The following is a 19,367-nucleotide window of genomic DNA, read 5'->3' on the forward strand; positions in this document are numbered from 1 at the left end:
ATTTCCCTTTCTCTGCTACAAGACCACAATTTCACAATTTCATTGAGGACCAATGAAGCTAAAAGCGATTCTAAAATCAGTCTAGATCTGCACCACTAGAGCTGGAGAAACTTTAGCTCCTTCCAAACATGAATATTGTAAAGACCCAACCCTTAACATAGAAATTAAATCTCTCATTTACGCAAAGAAAACCATCTTCAGATTCTTGATATCACCAACAGGCTGTCTTAATCAACAATCATTTCCACTCATTTGCTGTAATGTATCTTCGGAGAAATAGCTAAACAGGAAAGGAAAACAGAATCAGAAAAGCTATATCCGCATGCCGAGAGACAAACGGTGAGTCTGCTGGGAGCCGGTGGAAAACGCAGTGGCTAAAAGCACTATTTTTACACCCTTATCTAGCCCTCATGGACCCTCCTGCTTCTGGAGTGACCACACTCCCTATTGACCTGCTGTAACTGTATCCTACAGGCTCTCTGCCTCTCTCTGGCACACAGCAGGCAGAATCATCCACAAAATCAAGAGCAGAGGGGAAACCAAGATATGACATACATTTTAAAAGAAAGAGTTTATCGTTAAGGGTCTAATCACTAATGCTTCATTTTTTGGGGGGAGTTTCAGCTTGTGTGAACTCTGTTAAAACCCCTGTTCAACTTCTCATAAAGAAACAAATAATGCACCATTGCATTCGGGAAGAAATCCTGATGGATTGATGCATAAATCACACAAATTGACAAGTGCATCATCAGGGCTCCCGCTCTGTGTGTTTTCATGTGTGCGGCACCTGCGTGCGAGCGTTTCACACGAGTGTGTGCATCCGTCCGACGGGCCACTTATTGCACTTTTCAACAAAAGAGCAAAAAATATAGCTTCCCTTTTTTCCTTACGGCCCCCCCTCCGGCCTCTCTTTTCTCCTGAATGACAGGCTGCTGGAGGGGCCGGGAGGGAGGGGGGTCTCTTTTAACTGGAGTTAATTACCCTTGGAATGCCTCAGACCCCTTCAAATAAGGGGAAGTGGCAATGCTCTGTCTCCAATAAGCAGGACAGCGTAAAGACAAAGAGTGTCCAGACAGTAATCGACAAGGGGCCACGGAAAGAGAAAGACATGCGGGACGAGCCACGACACCTCTCACACAGGGGAATGGGATGGAGCCAAATCAAGGCTGAACGGCAACAAAAGGCCTCTTTGCGCGCGCACACACACGCACGAGGCAGAATAAATAAATCTGCGCTGTGCATATTGACATCATTTGACAGATGAATTAAGTAAATGATTTTATAAGGAGATTAAATGGAATTTAATTTACACAATCTCTCTTTATTCCTGCTGATCCCAGCCTCTGGGGTTTCATTCGCCTCTTGTGTGAGGAAAGAAGTATGAACGGGTGGAAGGAAAACGTAAAATCAAGTTTTCATCAAGGGCCACAAAGAGTGAGAGGGGGGGTTCGGTGTTTTAAAATCATCCGACAAAAGGTTGAACATGCATGAGTGAACGCTCAGACACCTTCTGCACGATTCTGCGCTCAACTATTCAGCCCACTGCAGAGTCCAGCAGTGATTTTACACACATGACACCCGCGCTTCCACTGGACATTCACACTCCATTGCCTTTAAAAAGCTGACTGCTTGCTTCTGGTGAAATTAAAAATATCAAGCATTAAGCTCTGATGTATTTTCTTTCTTTTATTTTTGATTAAAAATATATATACATATGAAAACACACACACACACACAAACAATTAACATTCTAGAAATGTATATAATGTTTTATATATTAACTTTCTAGAAAATTGCAAAACATTATGAGAAATGTGATTAATTGAAAAAAGCAGGCAATTTTGTCAAGCTACATGAAGATCTTAACATAAATGTGGAAATCTTCTAAACGTCTTCATTTATTCGTTTAACAAAACTGAAAAGACGCTAAACAATCACAGCTGTACAGTGGATATGTGAAAGCTGCCACAAAAAATTTGTTATTGTATAAAATGATATTAAAATTCATTCAACCATATTGTTATTTTTATTAACTAAAATGTTTGGACAAATTGAATATTTCTTGTTTTTTATTATTTATTTGTATGATAAAACATATAGTAAGCATTTAAATAACTTAAATATAAAGAAACTAATTAGATCAATTAAAATCCCAACAAAAATTAAACACTTTTTCAAAAATATAAAGCTTCCAATTACATTTGAAATACAATTAAAAAAAAATTCATTCAAAAACGCTCCCTAATATATCCAACCGTGAATGTAAATATTAAAATGAGCGTGCAGATGTAAATGTACATGCAGCCGGTGAGAGTCTGTAATTATGATAATAGCTAAACCAGCACTTGTTGTTATTACCATCATTAATACACTAATTAGAATCTCAGTAGTCAATTTGTGTTAAAATAAAGATCAAACAGCGAGCGAGCGCCAAATGGCTAAAAGGCTGTGATGAACCGACACTCTTATCTCTGAATTTCCTTTCATGGGTCTGAATAATCCAGTCAATCTAATGATCTTGTTCAGGGTGTGTGCCAACACATCCACATCACTGCTGTCATTTCATCAACACAGGAGATTTCAAAACTAAGTCAGCGCTAAATAAATTCACTTTTACAACTGTGTTGTTCTTCAGGTGTGTTAAGGAATTTCAAAAGCTGTCAGACATAAGTTAAGCTGCTAGTTTTTTTTTTTTTAAATCAGACCAAGATGGTTACCTGTTTATGATCTTTTTGACCATTCTCAGTCGTAATGTGTATTGTTTTTTTTTTTTAGTTTCTTCCCACTGTAAGTGTTGTCAATTCACAGTCAGTTTTTCTTATCAGTATTCATAAACAGCACAGGGCAGAGGTTAATAGTTCTGTTGTTTCCTTAATCAAATCATTTTCTGCTACATCACATTTTTCTCAAATTTAGAAAGCAAAGATTAACAAAATAATGCAGTTTTTTTAGGCGTAAACATGATTTACAGCAATTTTAAACTCAATTTATTTAATTAATACTATTTATTTCTGACATATTAAGCATGGTTATCTTAGTTACACTTCTCATATAGAATACTGAATTATTTTTATCTAACATGATTTGACACAAACACGATTTACTTACACAACTAAATAAAACACCTATTAATTAAATCAGAACAAAAGTCTAGATAAACCTGTCAGCACACTAGCTGATGTCTAAATCAGTCCCATTTCCTTGCTCTGTGCTGACAGAAGTGAGCAGGACAGAGATAAATATGAAGCTCAGGAGCTGTTCTCTGTGCCGGCTCCTGGACCGTCCGCTCACTCGCTCGCTCAGTGAACTCAATCCCTCCCTCCTTCCCTCTCTCCCTCTATCTCTCTCTCTCTCTGAGCCAGCACACCGTCTTAATACATTTAGCGGGCCACATGCTGTGCGACCGGTCTGCGATTCAAGCCACCTAAGACCCTTTTCTCCCTTCTATCCCGTTGCTTTCGTCTCTCCCTCGACACTCTCTCTATCATGTTGTTTTCCATAACACACTCCTAATGATTTACACAAAACACACTATGTACTGTCAAAGCGGACGCAGATTGCTGTAATAGTGGATAAGCTGTCACAGCATTTAGTATATGCGTTTGGGCTCCAAACTGCTATCTGACAGCGAAAACAACCTTGAGATGAGGACTACGCTGACCACATGCACACATAAACACAAGCACACTGCCAGGACAGGAACAAACAGTCTAGCCGGACACACAAGTGCAAGCAAGAAGTAGAAGAAATGAAAATATACCTACTGTTGATCGGAGTGCAGGGAAAAACACTCAGGGAGCGAAAGTTCTACCGAATCCATGTGCGCTCTGCGATCATCGTTTGAGCAAACCTCTTCTATAAATTAAAGTTTTCTCTCTCTCTCTTTCTCTCTGTGTCTGCGCTCCTCTTTCTGTCCCTCTCTCTCTCTCTCTCTCTCTCTCTCTCTGTACCTCCTCCTCCTCTCTCTCCCTTCCGTGACTGAGCAGTGCAATTAACAGGACCGTTCTCCCGGTGACAGCCTATAGGCACAGCCAGTTGGGACCAAAAGCTCTTGCACTCTTCTAATCAAGGACTTAAAGCCACGATTGCTGCTCATTAATATGAAGCAGAGCTTTGCATATGCAGTCCCCCCGGCCCTCCCGGACGCCAGATTGGTGGCTTCTCAGCCAATCGGAGTGAGACAGGGTAGTGTCTGCGCCCACAGAGAGACGGAGCAGGGAGAGAGGGGAGGGGAAAGACAAAGCGCGAGCGAGCGAGAGAGAGAGAGAGTGAGGAGGGAGGGGGAGTGGTGTAATGAGAGGGAAAGTGGGGGTGAGAGCAGGTTTAAAGAAGCAGCCCGCGTCTCTCCCTCAGCAATGCTTATCGGCTCGCGCTGTCAAGTGCGCAGATAAAACCGCTCACTTTGTTGATACAAAACATTGTGAATGAAGCTGTTCGCTTTGCATCCACCCGTCATTTGTTCCTTCCTTCCACCTGTATGGAGAACATTTAACATTACATGTTATAAACAATTAGTAAGTTTAAATTCAAATAATTGTTTTTGTTTGTTTGTTTTTCGTCAGGAAAAACTGAGTTTGTCTTTTTCAGGTTGTGGATATTGTCGTACATTTTAAGTAAGTGAAAAAAGCGGGATCAAAGGCCATAGAAATGCACCGCAACATCATAACCGCGGCCCATCAGAGCAAATGTGGACGTGAGGGAGTGGACACACGCTACTGTGACCACATCACTGCTAACAGATACAGCCAGAGCAGGCGGAGGAAAGATCAAAGGCACCCCTTTGTTCTAGAATGATTGAGCCACATTTGCGGGGCATCCAGGCTGCCGGCGCGTGCGGTTCGCAAGTACATGTGTATGTTTACGCGCGTGTCACCGACTCGCTGCATTTCCAGCAGCAGCAGGGAAGATATTGCTGGCATCTCAGCACACCGCAATTCCCCACTGATAAGAAAATTCAGGAGCCGCACCGGCCCACAAACCATTGTGCCGGCCCCACCACGCCGCCACAGAAATTGCATCTGACCGTCTTTCATATTCCAAAACTTGCAGGGATTTTGGAGGCAGACGTGTCTGTAAAATGCCAGCTTGGGTCTGGGAAACAGAACTAAACCTATTCACTGGACAACACATGCAAAGCGTTGGTTGACTTATATTATTATAATTATGTAATTATGTTAACTACTTTAATATTGGTGATAAACATGAAGTTGGGAGTACTTTAGTCTAATAATTATTATTTTAAATAAACAAACTGATTATTTTGAAAATTAATAATGTAAATTGCTTTTTAAAAGAAGAATTCAATAAAGTCCGTTTCATAAAACCACAAATATGTGAAAATAAATACTCCATATTTATATAAAGTTTACTTTTGTAAACATTCTAATATAAAAAAATATATATTACTGACTGAACAAGTAGTCAAACTAAATGTATATCATATATTAATGTTGTTGGTAGTAATGACACAAATTATTATTAATAATACTATATTGCATATTATATAAAATGTAGATTCTGTCATTGCCATTCCATTACTTGACTTCATATTAGTATGGAAAAATATTAAGTCTCAGGTAGGCAGTAGGTGCATTGTCTAGAGGAAGATAGATGGAATGAGAGATGCACATCAACAATAAAGAGGCACAGATCAATGCAATGCACACTTCACTGAAAACTAATATCTTTCAGGGAAATAAGATCTACTTCTAAACTGCACAAAGAAAGAAAAAGCTTGATATGGCACATATACATACGAGTGAGTGAAATTCAGGCGTTTCCCTTTGAATAACAGATGGGCAGAAAAAAAGAAAAGGAAAACTGTTTGAACGATCAGAATCACGTAACTTTGTTTCCAGATGAGCATAAAAGACTGCAAGAAGATTATTTTTATTACATGCGAGAGTGTTGCCATTGCTGAAGGACGCTCTGGGTCTAACAAAGGAGTTTTGGAAATAACAGTTATTTCCGCAGTTTTGGACTGGCCAACACGCACACACACACACACATATATACACACACTTCGAAAGTTACATTTGCTTAATTTATTCATCTGTCTGCTTTTAAACAATGTACACTCTCTGCAGTCTTTGCGCCACAAAAACAAGGCGCATGATTAAAAAATACTAAAGCAGCGGTTTCAAAGCACCACGTGGAAACGACAGGCAGCTGAGCTCCATTTGAAACTGTTTTAATTGCACTGTTACAAACGGCAATGAAGAGAATGAGGGGAACGGGAACCGCCGTAATGTTCGAATACGGATATGAGGGATACCTGTGTTCACTCAAGTCCCATGAGACCAGCAAACATTCCCCATATTAGGATTCACGAAGATCAAATGCTGAGACAGACAGCACTTATGTGCTCATATTTGATGCACGCTGGGACTGTCAACAAAAAAAAAAAGGAAACCAGTTAGACTGACACATAATGGCCTTGCCACATAAACATCAAAAGCAGAGTTAATTTTGGCAGCAAATTTTGATTTAGTTTTAGTCATTCCATTTTAATTTTTGTCATATTTTAGTCTTCTTAATCATTTTAGTTTTAGTCTAGTTTTTGTCAACTAAATTTGATAAAACTTCAGTCGACTAAATCTACTCTAGATTTAGTGTACTAAAATATATTTGCTTTAATTAAGGTGTAGTTTATTTACAATAGTGAACACAATTATTTATACACAATATTCTAACTTAAAATGAAATAAAACAGTCTCATTAAAACATACCATGGCTTTCCCACTGAAGACAAAAATGTAGATATGCATTGCTTATTTATATCATAAGTAAGATGTCAAATTATGTGACTGCAATCAAACCACATGTAAGAACAGTAACCATCTGAAAATGCAGGATTGTGCAATTATTTAGCAAACATATTATTTTAACGTGGTAAACAACTAGTCTTTTTAACCAGTTTGTTGAACGGTTTCAAGCCATTACATCTTTAAAAGAGCTTAAAATAGTTTAATTCCACCTTGCATGGTCAGCCTATACCAGGCTTTACTGTTGTAGTTGGTGTTACAAGACATGGTAATCAGCTATTGCACTGATTAAATAAGTAGAGTACTAATGTAGTATTCCATGTCGACTGTGAAACAGCTACTTTTCAAATGTGTGTGTGTATCATGATTAATTCTGATTGGATATTACCCAAAATATATCCCTTAATCACATTCTCGTCTCGTTTTTATTAGTCAGTGAAAATGTTAGTTTATTGTTATTATAGTTGTCATCATCATCACTTAATTTTAATTTAGTTTTTGTTAGTAGAAACTTGTTTGTCACATAAATAAAGACGAACATTTATTGTCAACGAAATTAACACTGATCTAAAGAACTGAATCAAATCAAAGCAGACGTTTAGACTAGGAAATAAAGCTTTTTTTTTTTTTAATGCAGAGATGATGTGATTTTTTATTTGGGTTTCACAGCAGGGGTGCAGTGTTGTGTCCAAATGTATTGATTCAATTATAGTGGCCCGCCTGCTTTTGACAGACCCCCCCTTTAGGTCACATTTCCATATCTGTGCTGAATGGACAGCCGTTCCCCCCTAAACACGGGCCACGTGGAGCAGGCAACACCCAAATCAAGCTCCAAACTTCTGCTGAGAATTGAGCAACATGCTAACGACATTATGTTTAACCATAACCACATTGCTCTCTTAACACCTTAAAGTTATTCAAAATCGAGCCTACTACACGCTGTCATTAACAGCCTTTAATCCCTGCTGCCCCGCTGAATACATCTGAACTTAAGTATGCACGACTAGTCTGCGCTGATTGCAGCGGCTGTCGATACGTGTCAATAGCTGCCCATCTTTTTCATTAGCAGTTTTAGCACAGCGCTTCTGCCTCCATTGTTCTGACGGTGTGTGTTTTACAACGAGCCGCGTCTCGCTTTCAAACCGAATCCTGCTCTGCCACAGGAGACGGACGAGCATTCAATTCACAAGCCGGCAGATTGAAAGACGAGCTCTGAGATGTAAAAAAAACAAAACACATTAGGCACTAGCAAGGACGGGTATGCAAAGTCTCAAAATGTATTTGAAAAGACTCCAGTCTGCCTTTTGTAAGCTTTCGTGTGCATGTACGTGGGCTAGAGAGCGCGTGTGTGCTTTTTTTATTTGTGTGTGTGAAATGTTAAAGACAGGGATGACCCTTTTGGTCACTGGCTGTTGACATGTGGCTAAGAATTATCAGGGCTAGCTTGGCGGAGCATCAATCACGGCAGTCAATAGGGGAGGGCAAGTTCACTTAGGTCACATGTCAGCAGACCAGCCGCCGAGCATACAGTCAATGCGCCCGCCGCTGGAGTTGTTTAAAATCAACTTGTCAAAAATTGGGCTGTAATAAATTCAAGAGGCAGGATGCTTATTTGTAGCCACTCGGGTCAGGACAGGGCGCCTCAGAGTGATGGCTTTCAGGCTGAGGGGAGAAACGCTTTTCAAACTATATATATTATATTTAATATAAATATATTTAGACATATATATTTGGACATCTAAATGTATCTATTTATATATAACATATAAATATAACTATAACTTCATATTAAAATACAAAATATATTTACTACAGAATATATAACAAATACAAAATACATTTTAAAATTGTTTAATTCAAACACTATTTTATTATTATTATTATTATTATTATTATTATTATTATACACTTATTAATTTATACACACATACATTAACACACACATTAAATTACTTGAGTAATTCCACAGTTTTGTAAGAAGTGTTTTTTGCCATTGTTTATGATATGTTGTATCTTTTTTTTTTTGTATATTTCTGCAATTGACACTATATAATTCAGACTACACTATGCGTCAACTTAAAATTGTTTACAATCTGCTATTATCAAGCCAAGCTTTAAATAGAAGAAATAAGTGTTCTTCTTTCTGCCTCAGCTTCCTCAAACTCATAGTCCCTACAATAGAAAGTAGACTGAAAGGTGTGTGTGTGTGTGTGCCTGTCATATGAGAGTGCTGCAGTGTTCTTGTATTGCGTCTTGATGGGGACACAAAGGCAGGTTGGCAGCTGTGTGCCGAGGAGCCCTTCAGTCTGCAGTTCAGCAGTGGTCAACAGAGGGAGCTACTGGCTGTGCGGTGGTCAGTGTGAGTGTGCGGTCTGCCTGATGAGCCGAGAGCTTCTGTGTGTGTGCGTGTGTTTGTCCTCTGTTGTTTTACCCCAGCGCTGTCACCGAATGGATATATTTATGCCTGCCAGTGTGGTCTGAGTTGCCTTGTCATACAAGTGCAAGAAGAAATATGTAAGGATGTTAAACAGAAAAGAAAAACAAATTAGAAAAATAGATAATATGAAAAAAAACCAGTGGAAAACTATTTGATACGATTATTATCATTATTAGTTATCATACAGTTCCCTGCAAAGCCTAACTTGTTTTCAAATCAAGCTCAAAATTTTATTTGCAAGTTTTTTAGTTGGCAATATTTAAAATAAATGAGAATGTTACATAGTTATATAATAAAATAGAAAAAATCTGAACATAAAATAAATGCTTACCAATAAAGCACAGTTTGGAATTTTTTAAATCATGCATATTTATTAGATTTTTTATGCCTTTTTTTATGCCTTTTATTCATTTATGCCTTAATTTTTAAAGGCAGTGTAAAATAGTTGTTTGCTGATATAGTACCTTAAAAAATACAATTGAAAGTAATCTGGTCCTGTACTTCCACCTTATTCTACACTTTCACTTGCCATTTCAGATGTGTTTTATTTTGAGTTTGACATGAGATTGGGTTGTCACTTTCTTTAACTTCAGACATGCTGAAACACACTTACGCAATTGCCAATTCCAGGGCTTCAAAGGTCATTTTAAACAACTGCTATGGTACCACTTTCAAAAGACTTGGATGGGTGAGTAAAACTGCACTCCGAAACCACTGTTATGAAGGGGAAAGCGACACAAGGTTACTATGGTAGCGAATGAGTGAATAGCTAAGTAATCTAATGGTCTATCAGCAGGTACAATTGTCACATGAAGGAAAGTGCCAATTTCAAAGCCCCCCCTGCTTGGCAGGGTGATAACAGGCTAGCAGGGGCTCCAGGGACAGCAGCGAGCCCGGTGTGCAGCATTCGCTAACCTCTCTTTGATACGGCCACTGCTGTTTCCTGCTTCCACCCTCTTCTCTCTCATTTTGAATGTCTTTAGCAATCTGACTACATGCAAGACACCCTGAATAAACCAGGTCTCCTATCTTCACGTAAACCACTGATGCAAAAAAGAATGGAAAATTAATGATGTTAGATAAAGAGATTATCTGTTTTATTTGTTTTTTTGCCTTGTTTTTTTTTACAATCAGATTGCATTAACAATCAATCAATCAATCAATCATACTAATCAATTTCATATTTAAAGCTAAAGATCGGCCTAAGCAGTAGGGATGTGACATGATCTTGTATGCTGAGATCTCGTGAGATTACATCGTAACGAGATTTCTCTTCGAGGTGAAAAGTTGTTTCAGGAGTTGTGATTTTATGATGGGGCATGAGGGTGAATTTAGCGCTGAAGATTAGAAGCAGGATTTGATTTAAACTGCAAATCAAGTGCTTTGTACACACCTGGCAACCCAGGCTGGGCTCAGGAGTTGCGCTTGTCACCTGGTTGCTTGGGCGAGTGTGACGTAATCGTTTTTTCTTTTTTTTACCAGGGTTCAGGGGTTGCTGCGTCCAACAGAGGCTACAACTGCAGCCACACATATTACCCTATCTTCATAACAATGCGATAGAATAGCACTTTAGATGCATTTAAAGTCATAATCGTCGTAAACATAAATTGAATTCAGTCATATTGAGTATTTCTATTTCAGTCGCATAACTGAAGAGCGAAGTGCACAGTAAAATAATCAAACTTTTACCGTCATGTAGGTCTTTTAGCTGTATTTTGCAGCAGGATAAGACACATACACGGCTGTTTGATACTATTCTCTGCACCTACTGAGTCAGTAAAAGACCACAGACACATTTCTAAGCGTGCCCTCACACACACACAGTGAACTTTTGGAGACACACGCCTTCATCATCACTGAACACGTTTATGCTGTCAGCATTCGGTTTCAAATTACATTAAAACAACTCAGAGCTCAGACATAGGGATGGGGGCATGAATATAATCTTGCTGAATGAAAGTAACACAGCTAAAAAATGTAAACTGATATACCAAAAATTATATTGGAAAATTTGTGGAAAGAAGTTCGATTCCTTATGTGAAATAGGAATAGGGGAGAAGCCAGTCAGTGGTGTTTACAGCTAAATATTTAGCAATGTTTGCATGTCTGCATAGAATTCATTAAAATAAAATAAAAAAAATTAAAATAAAATAAAATAATATAAAATAGAAATAATAAAAAAAAATTCTTACAATTTTTAAGCAGCTAAAATGTTTTTCAGTTTGTGATTTTTTTTTCAGTTTAATAAAATCTATTTTCCATTTATATATTAGCAAATATTTTGCTGATACTTAAAATGCTATTCAAAATGACAATTTTCCATTCACGTAAGCTATTAGCAAAATATTTTGCAGTGTTTGCATGTCCTTTACTGTAACGAATTCAATAAAATAGAAGTTATTTAACATTCTTTGCAAGTTGATTAAAAAAAGCATCTAAATATTTTATAAAATAGCTAATAAAAAACAATTTTCATTTAAATAATTGATTATTGAAGATTTCTTAAAAATATTGTAAAAATCTTGTCTTGCCGCGTTCTCATGAACCCAATCTCGTGTCTCGTCTCGTCTTGTGGAGTAGGCGTCTCGTCACACCCCTACTAAGCAGTGCACTGAAAAATATCAAGAGCCATTTCATTCTAATCTAAAATTACAGTTAATAATTTTCTGTCAGGAGAGTCCATAAAGTCAGTCAGTCAGTCCATAAAACTGCAAAATAGACCTGCATTAGATCACCTCTCAAAAAAAAAACAACAACAAATATGTGAAAATATGTTATAATGTAATATGTAAAAAACCAGGGACTTTTACATACATGTATTTCAGTAACTAAAATGTTGCTTAGGGCATACTTACACTAGATATAGTTACCCTGAACCGTGCCGAAGTGCAATTGCCCCCCCTCACCTCTCCCCTGATGGCCTGCACTCACACTGCTTCTTTACCTTCCAGACCTGATCATGCTTACGTCATAGATGATGCGACTGTTCAGTTTAACAGGAAGAGAAGTGCTCTCGCTCAGCATTGTGGACATTGTTCAGTTATATTGTTTAATATTATTTTTAGTCGTTTGAGATGCAGTGACACACAATTATTTTGCTGAACAGATCCACAACTTTTTATGATCATAAATGTTCAAGTCATGGTGCTGCACTTATTAGAATGTTTGCTGAAGGTGCAGCTGATGTGCAGCGAGGGGTTTGCATCTTTGATGAACTACGACAGTTTGCGTAATTGAAAAGTATGAATGATTAATAAATCCTTCTGAAACAGTCTCTTAAAAGTGATGTTGTGTCGGACTCAGGCACACTTTAACTCATACTACAGGCTTACCACGCCAAAGCCCAACCAATCCGTGCTCTGGCACACCTCTTCCACCCAAGTTAGGGCAGGCCAACTGAACCACGCCTGGGCCTGATTCTGAGCACTCACACTTGTCAAGCGAACAGGGAAACCCTGGGGCACTGTTCAGATAGCATAGTGTGTGTGCACTCTTTTTGTATAATATTAAAAGTCCAAATTCAATGCACACCTTAATGATGAAGCATACTATATTCAGCCCAGCAGATGAGCTCGGAATATCCATGTTTAATATGAATGTATTAATGTTAGGCATGTCGATCCAATGGTCACCACAGGTACAGTACAAAAGTGGTGTGACTCGAAATAGCCATATTTAAAAATCCATTCATAACAACAGTCACTTGAATTTGAACTATATTGTACCAAAGTCGCTTTAAGGCAAGTCATTTCACTCGGTGGCCATCTTTGAAACGCCCTCTCGGGCAGTATGCTCGGGCATTCTGTCTGAATGTGGAAACATCAAATTCTCTAAAATTGTTTGCTAAGCTTACGGTTACATTTCATATTATTGCTACCCAATAACATTAAACAACAACTGTCTATTTAGTTTTATTTCTAACTGTTCATACCACAAAAAATCTGCAGAAACTCACGTCAGTTCCGAGGCCCTTCCCCGGAGAATTGTCATTCTATAGCAATTGCTGATTGTACTGTACTAGAAGGCAGGTTTTATTCACCATATAGCAATGGATGATTGGCTCCACTACTAGAAGGTGGGGATTCATTCTCCGTAATGACAGTTACACTTTTCTTCATTCAAAACTATACAAGTGACATATCTTGTTTATTCTAGTCTTTGATTGTATGGACATGGCATGGCATGGCATACGTCATCATCACATGATCAGAAAACTCATAAATCTCTGTAAAAATAATAAGTCATTCCAGTATTCTAATCTAAAGGTTTTTCGAATTCCAAGAATTTAGACTAACTAGAATCATGTGCTTCTTTTCATCTATGTGGTAAAGAAGTATGCAAGTTTGGAGATTTTGCCCACAAGTTAGGCAGTTCTATGGGTAAAAGCTATTAATTAAGATGCCTACCATCAATCTCCAGGTCTACTGTGATACAGTAATATACTTCAAGCTGATCCAGAGACCAAACTACGTATAAAACAGTTGTCATTCCAGAACACTTTTTTTTCCAGTGTAAGATAAGCTAGAGTAAACATGAACACAAAATACTGCTGTCTCAGAGGATTGTGTGCACCATGCACCTGCATTCACGCTGTGTTCATGCCAATGATTATGTCTATATAAAGGTGCCTTCAATTCTTGAACATTCTTGAATATTCTTGAAGAATTCTATATATAAATAAATAAATTATATATATATATATATATATATATATATATATATATATATATATATATATATATATATATATATATATATATATATACAGTTGAAGTTGAATTATTAGCCCCCTTTAATTTTTTTTTATCTTTTTTTAATATTTTACAAATGACGTTTAACAGAGCAAAGAAATTTTCACAGTATATATATGATAATATTTTTTTCTTATGGAGAAAGTCTTATTTGTTCTATTTTGGCTAGAACAAAAGCAGTTTTTAATATTTTAAAAACCATTTTAAGGTCAATATTATTTGCCCCTTTCAGCTATATATTTTTTTTTCAATAGTCTACAGAACAAACCATCAGTATACAATAACTTGCCTAATTACCCTAACCTGCCTAGTTAACCTAATTAACCTAGTTAAGCCATTGAATGTCACTTTGAATGTCATTTTTAAGTGACTTTAATTTTGACTTCAACTGTATGTATATATTTATTTATTTATTTATTTTTTGCTAAATTACAAATAAATAATACATAAAACTTTAATGTTTGAAATGGTAGTTATGGAAAAAGATCTTATTAAATATTCCAATTGAAAGTGTCCCTGCTCTCCCAGGCTGCGGCCTTGGCCTCTCAGGCCCTGTGCTGGATGGAGAGCTGCCATCACGTCAGCATGGCCTGTTTAACCACATCACTCTCATCTTGTATTGCTCATGCTCTTCATGCCAAAACTGCTCAGCACCACACTGCAGGCCTGGTGTTTTATTGTCCAAAACATGTCAAATGCCTGGTCTCAGCAGGTAATGCTTGATTGAGCTTGTCATTACCATGCAGTACTATTTTGGGGTGACAATATGATTAGCAAACAAAAATTAATGAATTAAAGAGTCAGTTCTGCACCACTACTGGTGTCTAAAATAACTGCTAAAACACTGATGGTTTTCAATCACTCAAGTCAGCTATACAGCAATTCTATCTGGTGCCAGTAGAGGCAGAGAAATGACACACTTTCTTCCATTTTGGGCAACTGTGGGTCAACTGAGAACATCTATAAGCCTTAAAGGGTTATTTCTCAAAAAAAAAAAAAAAATTAAAAATTCTGCCATCATTTACTCACCCTCAAGTTATTACAAATCCATTAGATTTTTTCCTCATGTTCCAACACCCAAATTGAGATATGTAAGATCTGTCGCTCTGCTGAAAGTCTACATTCTTACAAAATTCTGGCACTTTAATACAAACATAAAGTGATGAAAAATATTTCCTTGAGCATCGAGCATTTTTATGTATTCATCTACACACAACTATAAGACTGACATTTAAATTAATCTTTTCAACATTGATCATGTAATTATTTAACCCTTTAAATGTCTCACAGGTCAAAAAAGTGGACGTTTTACAAAAGTATTCCAATATTTGCAAAATATTGTTAATATTTACCTTTTGCCCCTTGCCTATTTGCAAAACATCCCATATGGAGAAGAAGGAGAACTGAACATTCTAATCGTCCAATTATTTTGTGCACTTTATTTGTGCTTTTTTTTTTTTTTGAAAATGTAATGAAAAAAAGCTAAATTGAAGTTGAAATACTGTTTGAGTCCCAACACGAATTGATTTAACATCACTAAGGTCAAAAATTTGAATTTTTTGGTCTACTTCATGATGCATTTGACTGTTAATAAATAATTTCAAGAACAAGATATAGAATCTCTGACAAAATAGCTTTCGACTTACATTTTGATCTAAAAATTTCATCATAAACCTAAACATGATTTGGAATAAATAATATAGACTAGTGTAATTCTGTGTTTTTGAGCTTTGCTGTACATAATCAAGGCTGAAAATCATCTATTGCAAAAAGCAAGCATAGATATTCTGTTGGGCATATCTTTCTAGATTCTACTTACTTACTCCCCAGGCCATTGATACCGAAGTTGATATTTAGCTGCACCATGCTGGTGTTTTGTAACGTCTAATTTCTACGAGGTGGGTCGTTAGCCCAACGCTCAACCCCCAACCTGGAGGACCAGGACATACACATACACTATGGACAATTTAGCCTACCCAATTCACCTATAGCGCATGTCTTTAGACTTGTGGGGAAAAACGGAGCACCCGGAGGAAATCCATGCCAACACGGGGAGAACATGCAAACTCCACACAGAACTGCCAACTGACCCAACATTCATACAGGTTTGGAATGATATGTCACTGACTAAATGACAGAATGTTCATGTTTAGACAAACAAACCCTCTAAAATTTGAACCTATTTGCAGCTTCTCCATCCGAATACATTACATAACCCTCAAGTCAAAGATAGCATTCAACCACACATGAATCCCCCGTGACTCTTCCTGTCATTACAAAAAGCATGTGACTGTCCAACTTTCCATCCCTGTCTTCAGTCCTGGCTCGGCTCAAGACAGCGGCCCCCACCTCAGCCTACAAAGAGCCTGAGCTTCTGCCCGCAGCTGTTCCTCAAAGCTGCGGGGCTTTAGAGAAGATCTCCCTCTCCGTTAACACGTGGATCTGCCCTTTGGAGAAGAGGTGGCCACATTTGCTGGCCTTCACACTGTGGCCTGCAGGGTGTCCTTCTCCATTAGGGGTAGGTCACAGGGATTCACACAGAGAGAGGGAAAGCAGAGACAGGTGCGGATATACTGATCAAGGATTAACAGCTAATTATGAGCAAGGTTAACATCACTAAATATGCCGCAGATTTATGCCATACTGCAGTTGTTGTGTTTGGGGGTTCAAAAACAATGGTCTATCAGGTGAATTCAGGAGTAAATTGGGCCATTGACAGATGTTTTTGTGCACTAAAGGCTTCAAATTATTATTTCAAGTGAAATTGAAGAATTAACTGTTATGTCTTTTTGAACAAAATGAGGTCAGTTTGCTTAGTTTAGTTTAGCTTAGTTTAAAACACCTTGCTAAAGCAAACTTTCCCGCTGAATAACTTCTTTGAAGTGTTGATAGTTTGAGGAAGGTATGTAATTAGACTATTTGTCTTGGATTTCTTTCCTTTTTTCTTTGCTTTTCGTTCAGTCCATTAACATAAGATATCCATTATTAAAAACAAACACAGAAAAGCTGTTTTATAAGTATGGGATAAAGTACATATGGATGGTTGTTTTGCAGAATGAAGCCCTTCAGTCTTAACAGCTCTCTGCTTCGTGTCAGGATGGCATTAAATATTCTATAAAATCAACAGCCTGGTTGTATTTTATCCTGTTTATTGCGAGGCTATTTGCCAAAAACTTTTTTAAAAATGACACAAAACATTGTTCTAAGTCATAATTCAAAGTTTATAAATTCTTTAATTAAAGCAAAGCTGACAGAAACAAAAATGGCTGAATGGAGCATACACTAACTTATAAAATATTCAGTCACCAGATGGCGCCAGCTGTATGAAAGGGCTTTATAATGTTAATAATCTCTAATATGAAAGGGCTTTATAATGTTAAAACAACAGTCTGGATGTACTTTATCCCAATTTTACATGGCTACTTGCCATAAAACGCAAAAATTAGGCACAAAATATTGCTACATATAGAGCCACACACACTATAATCATATGCTTTCTATGCTATTTTCTCACTGCTGTCATTTTAAATGAGGGTGACCAAACATCCCATTTTTCCTTGAACATTTTTCCTTCCTCTTTTTCGTATTTTCCTGAAAACTTTTAATTAGGGACTAAATTGTCTGTAGTGTATGAGTGTGAATGAGTGTGTATGGATGTTTCCCAGAGATGGGTTGCAGCTGTAAGGACATCCGCTGCGTAAAAAATATATGCTGGATAAGTTGGCGGTTCATTCCACTGTGGCGACCCAGATTACTAAAGGGACTAAACTGAAAAGAAAATGATTGAATGGTTTTTGATTTTAGATGGTTATTCAAGGTTAGCAAGTCCACCAGAGTTTCAAGCTCTAAAATGTATCATAAACAAGTGTAACAGAGATTTGTAAGTGACAAAAGTGCATAACTGCCTTCAACATTTTTAATGTCAGCCATAAAAGTCACTAGTTTTCAGTCTGAACCTAAAAATTCAAACTCTAAATATATGTGTGAAAGGTGTGATCACCCATATATTGGCCATAGTGCTTTAAATGAGATACAAACAAATTGTTTATTTAGGAATAGACACATTCAGCTCAAAATATGGCCTACTTAAGATATCACCTTTAGCCAATTACTCTCTGCTGATCTCTCAAAACCAAATGTAAAAGACTCCAGCCTCAGAGTCACTGCTGATTCAGCTGAGCTTCACCATTATCACAGTACATCCCATTAAGAGTCATGAGCTGATAGCAATATCAGTTTTATCACAAACAATATTTCAATTTATGATAGATGTTTTGTTTTTAAGTGAACTTTTCTTATACTCAAATTTAGCTTTTATATTTGTGGCAAATGATGCAGGCATTTAATCTCTGTAGTATCGTTGTTGTAGTTATCGTTGCTGACACATTAGAATAATTTGATCAAGTCATTTGAAGTCATACAGCAGTTTTGTGAGATGAACCTTATTGGTTTCAACACAAATAGCTCAAACAAATAGTAGGCAAACTGTCACAACATAATGAATGTCAGCGAGTGGAGTGGCATGGTGCTAGTTCAAAGAATGTAATAATATATCAAATTTATAGGTTGTGGATAAATTTGGTGAAAACTCAAAAAAAAAAAAACATTTGATGAAAATATTCTCTAGTAAGGGTTTCCGCCATCTTACCAACAACATCTCATTGTGACATCTCAGATGGTTCAATAGGATCTCGATAACTGCAAGCTACACCTCTAACTTACTACAAGTTATGCCCCTTCATCTTACGCCCCCGTCTTACAGCCCACAGACAGATACACTTGAAAAATAGCACACAAGAGGAATGATGTGACCTTTTTTGTCATTGAGAAGTTTAAGTCTTATACTGTAAAACCCAAAAAGTTAAGGTAAAATCATTTGAGGAAACCGATTGCAACAAACCATTTGAGTTCAAAAACTAATCTTAATGAGTACTGTGAACTTACTCCATTTGAGTAAACGAAGCAATTTGAGCACAGTAAAACCCAATAATTGAAGAAAACTCAAACCATCTGAGTACTGTAAAACCCCATAAGTTAAGGCAACTTAAACTGTTTGAGGAAACCGATTGCTACAAACCATTCTATTTAAAAATGTATCTATACGAGTACTGTGAACGTACTCCATTTAAGTTGAAGTAATGAGGTATTTAATTAACTCAATACATTCAACACTGAGTTCAAAACTCTTTTCAAAAGAGGAGAATTAACTTTCAGTCAATTTTTAGTTAACTACACTCATTATTATAATTGACATAACCTATTATTATGTTATTTTGAAATAAATTTGCCAGAAGATTTGCCCTTTTACTATATGTTTTAAAGAAAAAATATCTAGTCTTGCATATTTAAAAGAGAGTAAATTATATTTACAACAATGTTGCACCCAAAAAAGAACATGTACTCACTATATACTCC

General features: G+C 37.1%; 1 protein-coding gene across 32 annotated transcripts in view; it reads right to left on the reverse strand.

Moving 5' to 3' along the window:
- Positions 1–19,367, reverse strand: part of esrrga (estrogen-related receptor gamma a) — a 255,344-nt gene that overhangs the window by 103,255 nt on the left and 132,722 nt on the right. For 4 of the 32 annotated variants that reach the window (XM_073927123.1, XM_068214374.2, XM_009293126.5 and 1 more), the window contains exon 1: positions 3,765–4,051. The exons of 24 other annotated variants lie outside the window; for them this stretch is intronic. In XM_073927123.1, coding sequence (XP_073783224.1) covers positions 3,765–3,820 — 56 coding nt within the window. In that variant the 5' untranslated portion in view covers positions 3,821–4,051. Of the gene's footprint in view, positions 1–3,760; positions 4,052–19,367 lie in introns of those variants that run through there. 4 more of the 32 variants (XM_073927133.1, XM_068214377.2, XM_073927117.1 and 1 more) reach the window with 1 other exon arrangement.

Source organism: Danio rerio, chromosome 17, assembly GCF_049306965.1.
Source record: "Danio rerio strain Tuebingen ecotype United States chromosome 17, GRCz12tu, whole genome shotgun sequence".
Taxonomy (NCBI): Eukaryota; Metazoa; Chordata; class Actinopteri; order Cypriniformes; family Danionidae; genus Danio; species Danio rerio.